The 13,068-nt window shown below is 32.9% G+C and overlaps 1 protein-coding gene across 1 annotated transcript; it reads left to right on the top strand.

Moving 5' to 3' along the window:
- The first annotated feature begins 2,106 nt into the window (after positions 1–2,106).
- Positions 2,107–6,672, top strand: LOC106109216 (zinc carboxypeptidase-like). The gene is made up of 9 exons (XM_013290626.1): positions 2,107–2,310; positions 2,577–2,707; positions 2,900–2,975; positions 3,147–3,303; positions 3,671–3,831; positions 4,380–4,467; positions 4,907–5,109; positions 5,556–5,646; positions 6,440–6,672. Exons 1-9 carry the CDS (start codon positions 2,152–2,154, stop codon positions 6,622–6,624), a joined length of 1,251 nt encoding a protein of 416 aa, XP_013146080.1. The 5' UTR covers positions 2,107–2,151; the 3' UTR covers positions 6,625–6,672.
- Positions 6,673–13,068: the final 6,396 nt, after the last annotated feature.

Here is a 13,068-nt window from a genome sequence, read left to right as displayed (position 1 = left end):
TAAACCGCTAAAGCGAACATCATTCAGATACCGAAGCGAGTAATGTTGAGAGAATTAGTTCTAACAAACTTTTGCACTTTGTTGCAACCGCAAAATATGAGTTTGCACTCAGTTTTCACCGACATCTCTACCGCAAACGTACATTTTGATGAAGTTTATTTTCCATTAAAAAGCATAGTCAGTGGTTTTGATTGCGCAAATGTAAGAGATTTGTGTACTTTATTAAGTACTAATAAATTCAATCAATAGGTTTGATTACAGAAGAGGTATCTATAGAAGTATCTAACTTACAGTCAGCCAATAGTCTAATTCAAATTTAACATAATTTCCTATTCATAATTTTAATAATATTGTTAGACATTGTCTGTATTTACGACATTTACCAATATTAAAAAGCTAAAGTTTAGATGGATGGATGCATATTTGTTGATGATAATCTGGAAGAAGACATGGACTATTTACTTTTGTTTTTTTAATTCTACGCGGACGGAGACGCGGGCAAAAGGTAGTAAACCATAAAGAAAAAATGCGTAACTTTATCATTATTAACAACTTTTATGTTTGACGCAGTCTATTTACTCTATTCAAATAAAAATCAACAACTTTGATTCAGCTCGGCCGGTCATGTTAGAAATAAAACTAATTAGGTAGATGTTTCCATTTCATCAAAAGACGTCTCGCCTTGAATAAGAAGACTGGGAGATAATTAAATTTGCCTACGCTATAGAACGTCGAGGCAAGATGTTTTACAAACTTAAACAGATGTTCAATGTTTTACAACTACATGCGTTAGGTGACTACAGACAAGTAATGGAACGACATTGCATTAAATTTTTGACATCTGACAGATTTTAAACGGTGCTAACAAAGTCAAGTGTTTCATGTTCGTTTCAGAAATAGGCCTTACGAGATACAATTAGGTTAGTTTTTCATAGTTTTTCTACAATGTTGTAGCTTTTTTTAATAAACCTTACTGTATTAGACATTTAGGCATTCAAGTCAAAATACCTATAGCTTACAAACCTTGTCAGTTACAATCCTTTATGTTACAAAATAAATTATAAACTACTAGTTCGCCGTCGACACCGTCCGCATGGAATTTAAAAAATAGTGTGTTCTTGCAGACTATACTCTACGTCTAGGCTAAACATCGAGATCCATTTAAGCTACAAACTCTAACAAACATCCATCGATCTAAACTTTCTCATTTATAATATTAACTAGCTTTCGCCCGCGACTCCGTCGGCGTGGTATTAAAAAAAAAACAGAAAAGTGAGTAGCCTAAGTTTTCTTCCAGACTATCCTCTACATCTATACCAAATTTCGTCGAAATCCGTACAGCCGTTTAGGCTACAAACTCTAACGAACATCCATCGATCTAAACTTTCGCATTTATAATATTAGTATGATAGCTAGGCAATTAAACAAAATTATTGTTACTGCTAAACAGGCCATGACTCCATGATTATGTGTTAAGGTCGGTATTATAAAGTGTTTATAATGCGGGTACTTAAACTGTTTACTATCACCGTTATCAGATGCTTTGTAACGAACTCGAGTACCAAAGGATCGTTTAGTTTTATTGAACGAATTATTCGAGAAATATTTTTGTCATTAAAAATGAATAGTATATGTAGGGAATAAATTATTAAACCGATCTTGATAAAGTCATAATTAATTTAATTTGCTTTTACATAAATAGGATTATTATATCTCCTTTTTGACCGACTTCCCAAAAGAAGAAGGTACTCAATTCGTCTGAATGTTTTTTTTTTTTATTTTTTTATGTGTTACGGCATAACTCCGCTGCTAGTGGACCGATTTTGATAATTCTATTTTTATCCGAAAGGTGCTTGCACTTGCGTGTACCAGTGCTAAGAAGTTTGTTAAGTATTTTTGAGATTTAATCAACATTTTTTTTGTTGGCATATAAATGCAAGTTTTAAACAAAGAATTCAATTTGCTATATTCACTTGCATATCATACTGGTGTGTAGTGCAGCAAAAATTCTGCGCTGTAGCAATCGACTAAACGGTCCATGCGCTTGAAATTTTAGGAATTTTGTAATCAGAAGAGGGTCCTATATATACACGTGCGAATTATTTTTGCAATTAAACCTGATTGCACGATACAAAGAAGAAAGTTTTCAACATGAAAAAAATATCATTTTGTGTTTTAATTTTTGTGAATTTTCTATTCGTTTCCGCTAATGTTTCGGGGTATAGGAGTTACAAGAATTATAAATGTTTTAACGTTCAAGGTGATAGATTAAGAATAGAACGATTACGACATGCGTTACAGGAAAGTGATGTAAGTATTCATATTTCTTCATTATCAGATGTTAAACGTCACCTGAGGGGCTCGGATCCTACCTTAGGGGTGACTGGACTCAATCACGCTGTACTGCGGATTTACTTCACACTTTATTAATTAGTTAATGTTAGTATCCAAACATTTGTTATCATGTTACCTTCAAATGATAAAAAAGTGACGCTGTGTTTTTGAACAGATTTTTCTGAAAACTGGCCATTACTTCATAACGTATTTTGGAGCTATTTAACAATAAATTGTTTCAGGAGACTCTCACTTACGCCGACACTAGAGACGGCGGTGAATTTATCGTGGCGCCTCATTTAGAAGATTTATTCAACAAAATAGTCACACAAGAAAATCTGAAGACTACAGTGGTCTATGATGATATATCTAAGTAAGAGTTATGTTCTATAATTTAAGATTTAAGAACAATAATTGTAATTTCATAGACGTAATAAAAAAAACTTCAATTGCTAAAGCAATTTATTGTTTTAGTTAGAAACTGTGAAGCTAATGAACATACTTGAAAAAGTATGACAAATTTTATTAAGGCAGTATGTTAATTAATATCTAAGTATTTTTACAGAATAATACAATCAGAAAAATCTCTTCTACGGGGTAGTAAAGAGTTTTCATGGACTGCATATTATGACATAGACGATGTAAGTTTAATATTTAACAATTTAATTGCCACTCAGAGTCGTTGAAGTTACAAAGACCGTTAGTGTAAACTTAGTATTAGAAGTGTACACTAAGGAACTCTCAATGCGGTTATGGACGCCTCTGAGTAAAACAGCTGCCCAAGAGATAAGTTATTCTTTCTTATTTTTCAGATATATAAATACTTGACCAATATGAGTAAATCTTATCCGAATTTGTCTGAGCTAATTGTCGGAGGCAAAACGTATCAGGGTCGGTCCATATTAGGACTTCGTATCAACACACCTTCACAAGAATGTACACCGAAACCTGTTATATTTATTGAGTCAGGTAAAAATTTTAATATCAATCATATCAAATTAATAATTCAATTTCCAAGTCTCTATAATTGTCACAAAAAAAAAATACTTGGGATTTTCAAATGTTTGTAATGGGAATGGCTGCGATTGAGACTCGGCAAGAGGAAAGATTTGGTTTTTTGTATGTATTGCAATAACTCAAAAACTACTGGACCGTCGTCAAAAAACCTTTTACTATTAAAAAGCTATGCTATTAATAACAGGCTATATTTTTTATTTATTTTTAATTTTCCGCGGGTGAAGTCGCGAACAACAGCTATTTTATAATCTTTATGGGATCGATTGTGACAGAAAATTTTAAAGTTTAAAAAAAATAAGTAAAGATGTAAATATTTCAGGGATTCACGCTAGAGAATGGATAGCACCTGCGACCACTACGTACTTTATTAAGGAGTTGTTAACAAGCAAGGATGCGAACATAACAGCACTGAGGGATCAGTTCGATTGGCGTATCTTCCCATCTGTAAATCCGGACGGTTATCACTACAGTTATACCGTGGTATGCATTTATTTACATTAATTAATTTAATTCCAAATGATTTTTATGTTTAAACCTTAACTTATATTGCAAGCGTGAAGCAACCTTATTGCATTTTTAAGTAAATGCTAGCAGAAGAAGTTTCATACATTTTTTCTTGTAAACCTTTGGCTTGTGTTGTTTCGCAATAGTCGTGTAGGAATCGAAACCAATCGTCGTTATGGTTAGTTCGTACTCCCTACTTGGTTCCTGGCAGTGCAGTTTCCATTAGGAAGGGGACTTTATTCAGCAAGATGAATACTATAGGCAGTTTTCTTGTTCGACTATTGACAACAATTGGATACCCTCCAACATTATAAAGCCTCTCCACGTACACACTTGTTGAATTCTTGTCACGTTCGGCATAAAAGTTAGATTCAGCGATAATATACATGTATATCTATCCCTTTATATTTTGGATAGAATTTGAAAGTTAACATCAAAAAGTGTATATAACAAAATTGATTATAATTTATGTCTATTTTCATATAGTTGACAATCGGATTTTTAACAATTATGAGTTTTTTTAGGACCGACTTTGGCGAAAGACATTATCAAGATCTACTAACAGATGCTTCGGTGCTGATCCGAACAGGAATTGGAATTACAATTGGGGACGTAAGTATTATCTTGCTAGTTTAAACCAAGCTAAAGTGCTTGGTTTATGGTTATGGTTTCTTTATACGGTTAATAAGTTAAAAAAAATCTATCTTACTAATATTATAAATGCGAATGTTTAGATGGATGGACGGATGTAAGGGTATTTGTTAGAGTTTGTAGCTTAAACAGCTTAACGGATTTCGATGAAATTTAATATAGATGTAGAGGATAGTCTGGAAGAACACATAGACTACTCACTTTTGTTTTAAAACCACGCGGCTTAGTCGCGGGTAAAGTTAGTAATTTATATTTATTAATATAACTATATTTTGTTGTAACAAGAGAAACGTTCTGTGTCTGATCGAGAATACTGCACTAAACACTTATTTTCAATTATGTAAATTTCTTGTCAAATATAACATGCTAAATCAAATCAATCTAAACATCTAATATCCAGAGTACTCATCAACGCACAATCCCTGCGACTATCAGACGTATGCGGGTTCTCGTCCGTTCTCTGAGATAGAAACACGTACCCTAGCGGCCTACATACAGAGCATCGACAACATGATGGCCTACATCAGCTTCCATTCGTACGCCGCCATGCTTCTACTGCCGTACTCTGATTCTACACAACATGTGCACAATTACGACGACTTGGTATGTTAGTCTGTTTTACGTGATAAAGTATGAAAAATATAAAAGCCATTGTGTATAAAGGTAGAGTAGACGACATTTTAATTAGAACATTAACAGAAGAGTAAATCAAATAGGAGTTCTGTGTATTTCTATCACTATAGTGACACTAATGGCTGGTTTCCGAGATACGTTTAACTATTTATAGTGTTTTAATTCAATAAGTTCACGAATTCCGTTTCCGAATTACGTAACTTGAGTTTTGCTAATGCATCAATAGGTGACAAAATAAATCGAAACATCAGAACCCAGCATAAGTGAACAGAGGTTTTGTTTGTCGTAACTTATCTAGCTCGTATTTTCTTTGTCACATAAGAGGTTTTAAAATAAAATCGTTTATAAACATAGGTATTTAGTTGTATAATAATAGGTTAATTTCAAATTGCATATATTTATTACTATATTTTCAGGTTAAAGTTGGTAAATCATCGCTTGATTACGGTTACAAAGTTAACCAAGATAAAAGATATCAGGGGCCGGGAACTGCCGCTGAAATACTCTGTAAGTTAAACTTCCATACTATTTCAACTATGAAACTAACCACAACTACACTCCACACGAAATGTTCAAATGTAATTTATGAAGCATTATATGATATCAAAATTTTAGTAGGTTTAATTTCATCGCTCGCTATTGTACATGCTCACTATTTCTCTAGTGGACTTGAACCACTAATCATACTTCATACTAATATTATAAATGCGAAAGTTTAGATGGATGGATGGATAGATGGATGGATGGATAGATGGATGGATCGATGGATGGATGTCTGTTAGAGTTTGTAGCCTAAACGGCTGAATGGATTTCGATGAAATTTGGCATAGATGTAGAGGATAGTCTGAAAGAACACATAGGCTGTTCACTTTTGTTTTTTTTTAATTCCACGCAGACGGAGTCGCGGGCGAAAGCTAATATGCTATATAATGTGCAAATTAAAGACCTATTTGGTGGCATGTAATATGATACACTTTTTTTTCAAATCTATCGGCTGAGGGTCCACGATCGTTAAAAAAAAAATTGGGAGTCCATGAAATTTTCAACTAGTTTCAAACATTAAAAGCACAGCCTTAGATGCGTTTGTGAGAACCAACAAAATGTAAAAATTAACAAAACGCTTAATAAATCCTACTCCATTCGTTTGTAAAACTTTGAAAGAGGCCCACGAAAAAGTGTTTTGGGTATTACGGATATAGTGTTTTGTTACATTTCTCAGAATAAAAGAAATATCTAGGAAATTATGTATTGTGCCTTCTTTAAGATAGAGAGTTTATACATTAGACATTACTTCTTACAGACAAAGCGTCAGGTGGAAGTATGGATTGGGTACGTCATGCTTTAGGGACTCCTCTAGTGTTCACATACGAGCTGCGAGGAAACTCCTTCCACTGGCCTCCCTCCAGGATACAAGAACAAGGAGATGAGGTGACACAAATGATGCTAGGACTGGTGACGGAGGCGAATAAACTGGGATATTACTGATGGCATTATTTAAGTAATATGTTTTGTTAATAAAGTTAATAGAAATAATTCTTTATTTCATATTCCAGTTAAATTGTGAAGTCAAATAATTTGCATCAATACGCAAATAATATTAACAGAAATTTGAATGAAAAAGTAAAGCAAAGATAAGGCAAATAACCGACAAATAATAGAGTAAAAGCAAAAATACAAAACCACAATTTAATTTTTTTAGATACGCAAAAAATATAAAAGAACAGTCAAATGCTCGTTATAGAACGTACGTAAATTCGAGTCAGTGTTCTAAGATAATATTTTTTCGCTTTTCAGAAGAAAAAACCTTTTCTTCTGACGCGAATAAAAACGTTATTTAAATAATAAACCCCTTTAACTTTTTTTTGTGTGCGTCAAAGTATGCAATGAGGCGTGAGCAATCTACAGTAACGGCTGCGACGTAGTCTGCTTAATTTGAGGGAGGGGAATAAGTCGTGACTTCTTTTTACCATATTTTTATATTTTTGATAACAGATGGGAACGCGTGGTACATGTTATGCGACGAGACGATGACCACTTAAACCAGAAAGTGTTAAGATTGAATGTGGATGGCTACAAAGGTAGAGGAAGACCGAAGACAGTATGGATGGATTGTGTGAAAGGGGATACGCTTAAGAAAGGAGTGAATTCAGATATGACGACTGATAGAGATGTATGGAGGAGCAGCACATACTGTGCCGTCCATCCGCAAGGGATAGGGGCAAGTGGATGATGATGATGATAACAGATATAGAAATATAACTAACAGCAGAATACTTAAACGAATCGTAAAGACTTCGCTTCGAAAGCGCTGCCCTTTGATTGAATTTTACATTTTTAAACCGAACAATTTGATAAAATTTATTATTCCTATGCTTTGGATATACATGTTACCAAATGCGTACGTAACCCTTTCCAGGTTAAAAGTCCGTGAAAGCTTAATATCTAAAACATTCTTTTATTACGTATATTCAAGCAAAAGAAAATGTTTAATGAGTTTCTTTCAGTTCACAGCACAATATTGGAAAAAATCTCGCTACAAAGAATTTCTTTTGAGATATCTTTAAGGTAATTTCGTTGGAGACTGGTCGGATATTATAAAAGATATTAATAAGGTTCATGGGCGTCGTGAGATGGGGTAGCAGCCTCTCCCCATTTATAATTAAATAAAATAATAATTATTTAAGCAGCGAAATGCAGAATTTATATCAAAAGTAGTGTTTTACACTGCAGTCTGCATCGTAAAACAGTATTTTCTACTTTACTTTCTTGATTTTACTTAGTATTACATGTATGTTAACATTACACATCTTTCTACATCATAAATAAAGCGTCGTAAAATAAGCAGGAATTACATCTTATGATAATATATTTTCGTATATCCAATCTTAATTATACGTAATTTTATAGTTAACCACAACACACATTGGCGAAGTTAAAGTTAGCATAAATATGTTTTCTAAACGTAAGTCTACAATTAAATTAATTCGTTGTTTGTTTTCTAATTTTCTGGAAAGCTAAAAAGAACAATGAAGACTTAAAATGCGATTTAAGGAGTCGCGCCGAAGTAATCTAACTTGTTTTTGAAGCAATATGTGAATGAACTACGCCGTGTTTTAAGTCAATGTGATACTTGTCGTTTGTGAACAAGGGCATAAAACAATCGGTCTAGACTTTACTAACATTAGCACTTTTTACAAAAACTGTAAGGGCCTCTCCTATCACTGGCTGATAGAGGTTCAGATAGCTTAAAAATGACGTCATTGGTATATTGTATACGTATAAGGTAACAAAATATGATATTTTCATGACATATTTTACACTTTGGATTGGTATTGACAATTTACAATTTGGTGGGAGAGGCCCTAAATATTTTTTCTTGAATTAAGGGTAGTCAACGCATCTGCAACTGCGGAAGTCTATGGGCAGCGGTCACTTCGCCATTTCAGCGGATTCAGGTTGCTGCTTGTTCGTTTGCCATCTTAAAATATAAAAACCTAAATAAAAAAGAACATAAATTTTAAGTTCACAAGAAGTCTTCAATATCCGAAAAGATATGTTAAATTGTTAACAATTTATTAAAGTTACAATTTACTGCCAAGTTGTAACTATTAGGAAGATTATCATCTGACTATGTTCACAACAAAGCAGTGACATTAAATTTGATTATAACTTGTGCGTTAGAACTGTATTGTTCTGTTTAACAATGTTTAAACAATTGTTTACCGACATCGCCATCTTGAATTTGATCAATGTTATAGCGTCTCAGTACAAACAACTAAAGTATTCTAATTGGAATACTTAATGAATAGTATTATTATAATAGATTTTGGTTAATTAATTTTCTTTCAGTTTCGTTAATAATTTTACCACAAAATGTGTAAGAATATATCGTCTTTTATAGATTTAGTTTGGATCAATTTTCTTATCCGTTTTACTTAATTCTCCATTTTGGCAACGTCTCAGTTATAACATAGATATTGAATACTTCATTATTTAGTTATATTTAAAATGAAATAAAGTCAAACTAAGTAAATAGGTAACTTAGTAATTGTCATCAAATGTTAACGGCATTTTAGTATAAAAACGCCGAGACAAAAATAGTTATAACACGAAAATGTAGACTGCAGAGTAGATATGTATTCACTGTGCCGCATTTTAGTTTTTAAAATATTAAAATATTACGTGAATCGTTCTCGTATATTCACACGTTTATGTTGAAAAAAAAAGAGACTCGTTAGTCTGAATATACCGATTACGAGATCCTAAATTTCAAAAGAAAGCATTTTCTTCTTTAGAAAAAGAGATTTATCTTATCTTATCCTAAGAAAAGACATTTATAATCGGGTAAATTGACTAAGGTTGTGGAATTCAATAACGATACTTGTATAAGAAAAATAAGACACAATGTTATAAAAAGTCGTTACGGGGTAGTCGATAACATTTTAGGATTCAGTTCATTCACAGTAAAAACAATATCAAACGAATGAAGTTATAGACATTTGTAAGGTAACAGCCGTGCGTGGCATTCGATATAAAACTGCGTATTGTAGGTAACTGCCTATTGCAGAATGTAAGGGAGCATTCCAATCCACACGTGTTGGAAGTGTTATGGCTTACTTCAGAATGCCTATCGCTTTTTCTTGTGACACATTTAATACTGTGTTTTTCGTATTGTTGACATTGTTTTCGTTTTGTCTGTGTTTTGTTTGTTGCAAAGGAGAAAAAATTACTGCACCTTTTCTATATAATTATTTTATATATCATTTTTTAAAATATGTATAAATCCACGTCCTGAAAGATCGCATTTTGTGTTGTACGTTTTCTTCATACAATTTGCAGATGCATTCGCTAGATGGCGCTAAATGGATCAAAGTATAACAAGTATTAAAGCGTCATCCCAAATTTGAAGTAATGTGTGCCTATAATTTTCGAGTAAGTTCTAAAAACAGTAGTTAGTTTAATTAATGATGATTCCATGGAAATAAAAACATACTAAAAGTGCTTTAAAAATAAATTTCTACTCTAAATGTTTCAGCACATAGATCAGCTATAATGATTTCACTGGGAAACAAAGTAGGTTATGAAAACAAAGAGAAGACATTTTTGGGACGATATCTCTTGTTGAGAATACACAGAGCACGTTTCAAAGTGCTTATTGTGGATATATAACAAGAAATACGAGAACTACGTATGTTGAGGCCGTTGCGAAAGACGTTTCCGAACTCATTCCTAGTCGTTTGTCAAGAAAATGACTTTTGTTTTTGTTCAAATATTGATAAATGCTAAGCGGGTGCACACCTTCGACTGAACTATTGCACAACTGTTATGCGATTGTCGATTGTTTCACAGCCAATTAAACTATTTTGTTGCACAACTAAAAATAGTGTACGCACCTCCATATAACCTCATAAGAATCAAAGGGCGAACTCATATTTTTAAACAGTTGGACTGATCTCGATGAAATTTGGCACAGATGTAGAACATAGTCTGGTTCTCCCAGGTTAATATTTTTTTTAATACAACGAGGTCGAAGACGCGTGCAAAAGCTAACCTATAAGTTAGGAAAGAACTCTTCAAGTATCAATAATGTAATAAAATGTACGTGCTAAACAAGGAAACATCCGCTTATCTCATTTAAGACTTTCAGCTCGTGAGAATAGCTTTTTTTTGTTCCAGATTTGTTCGCTTTCTTAATGGTAGTTGGATATAGATTAAACACGTCAGTTTTGTAGCAAAAATCTTTTTATAAAATGAAATAGGTTAACATATTTTTTAACTTATACGTGTTGTAACTGTACGTAAGCTAGAAGTTCAGTTTTTTTTTATGTATATTTAGTTAAAATCTCTTTAAACATAATAAAATCATTTCAATGTAGAAACATTAAAATTGTGTTTAATTTTGAATTTGAGAATTGGGGTAAACGGAGTCTGGAATGAACTTCGTCTTGCAATTTCCATTTTAACGTTTTCAACTTTAGTGTTGCAACTTTAAGCTTTTAGCTTGTTTCTGTTCCTTTTTAGATAGATTTACATTTTCATTTTATTGGAATAGCTTCGCAAATACCGAACACTAAGTTTGCACTTCGAAACACATAAAACTGTTGACATCTCTTTCTTTCTCTTTGAAATAGACAGATATTAAAATATGTTTCTGTATTCTCATAAACATATGTTACAAATTTGTATTAGTAGTGGTAACAACATAATCTTGTATGAAAAAAAGTTGAAGGAAAATTGTGTAGTTTTATTTCTTTTCTAGCTGTTCCTGTGCGGCTTCATCCGCATGGAATTATAAAAACTTTATTTTATTGTTTACATTTCTTAAATTATCAATTGCAAATGACTAAATGACATGATGACAAACCATGACAATCTTTCTCCTTTGATGTTGGCAGCTTGTAGATTAATGGTCTCTTTCCCACATTATGGTGTTTTTCCAATTTAATTATCCACCAAGTTTAGTAGCGTGAAAATATATAGCCTAAAGCGTGACGTAAGTGTATAGTTTTTTATTAAAGAAAGAATTACTCAAAAATATGCTGCGATTGCTGACATCTTACGCCACAAAGTAGTGTATGTTTACGCTTTATTATATTAACTAGTATAGATTATTACGCTTATTTTGATTTGAAAATATTTCCTACATTTGAATATTTTGAATAATTACAGTTGTAAGAATAAGTTGCCGGTATCTTAATAGACATTTAATTAAATCTACGTTTTACCTGACTTTTGTAATTTATCATTTCGGGATCCTCTAATTTGATAAATGAATTTATTAACATTATCTTTACACAAATCTTAATTTATATTTATATCTTAATTTCAATAAGTCTATTCATAAGAAACGAGCCGTCGTTTTCAAATTAGCGTAAAAGAAATTCACGGAGGCGACGTGCTTTTGAATATTGTGTCGCGGACTGGAAGAAAATCTTTACGAGAGTTTTTTTGTATTTACGCTTACATAATAAGGTAAAAAGTAATATTCTTTTATTTTATAAAGCGATGAAATTTGATAAATAAGAAATAAATATTGCTCAAGTATTGAAAAACGATTACCAATATTTTTATTCTAATGGAAAAAGGTAAAGAAACTATATTTTACAGATACTAACTAGCACTTTCTAAGAAAGTTAGGAAAATATTAGTAAGCATGCTGTTAGGGTTTATTTGCAGTGAAATATTTGCGTCAATGTTCATTTTTAAAGTACTAACTAGCGACAACGTGCAAATACAATATGACAGTGGTAGTGCCCGCTTTAACATCTTTAGCACGCCCGGTGTAATACCACGACCACACAGAAGACAGGCGTGAAATGGAACCAATGCCGTGTATCGCCTGATGAGTGTGGTGCCGGAGGCCTAATTTAAGTCCCTTTCTCTTTACCACCCTTTTCTTATGAGAGGATGGGAAGGGGAAGTGTATTTGACGATGGAGGAGATGCATAGGAAGAGGAAATATCCTCTTTATGTGCGTCTCCTCCTCCGTCGGATAAGGGTAGGCGACGCATCTGCAATTGCAGATGTCTATGGGCAGCGGTCGCTTCGCCATTTTGGCGGATTCAGGTGGCCGCTTGCTCGTTTGCCATCTTATGTTATAAAAAAAAATGACGTTCAACTCTGTACTAAAGATTTTTGGTCTGTTGTATGTATGTTGGATCTTAGGTCGACCTTACAATCGTAATATCAGACTTCAGATGATTATTGTCAAGAGATAAGAGATCAATATTTTGTAATTAAAGTCTCTTTTGAAAATAATTTATAGTTTCTTTAATTGATTCGGATGGGTTGTGTACATTACGTAATGGATTGCATCAGTACGACCTCATCAATTCAATTGGTAAGTCTATTTGTTAATCCTGATGGATGGATGCACAATGTTAGATAAATAATACAATTAAATCGATGTTACGATCGTGTTTAATTGCT

The sequence above is a fragment of the Papilio polytes genome, unplaced genomic scaffold (genome assembly GCF_000836215.1).
Source record: "Papilio polytes unplaced genomic scaffold, Ppol_1.0 DF821289.1, whole genome shotgun sequence".
In the NCBI taxonomy this organism is placed as follows: domain Eukaryota; kingdom Metazoa; phylum Arthropoda; class Insecta; order Lepidoptera; family Papilionidae; genus Papilio; species Papilio polytes.
This window is presented reverse-complemented; position numbering and strand designations above follow the sequence as displayed.

Excerpts from the sequence above, each read along its gene's own strand:
- LOC106109216 (XM_013290626.1), top strand. The coding sequence starts at position 2,152 with ATGAAAAAAATATCATTTTGTGTTTTAATTTTTGTGAATTTTCTATTC. Across the intron at positions 2,311-2,576 it reads ATGCGTTACAGGAAAGTGAT|GAGACTCTCACTTACGCCGA; the intron begins GTAAGTATTCAT and ends AAATTGTTTCAG. Across the intron at positions 5,110-5,555 it reads TGCACAATTACGACGACTTG|GTTAAAGTTGGTAAATCATC; the intron begins GTATGTTAGTCT and ends CTATATTTTCAG.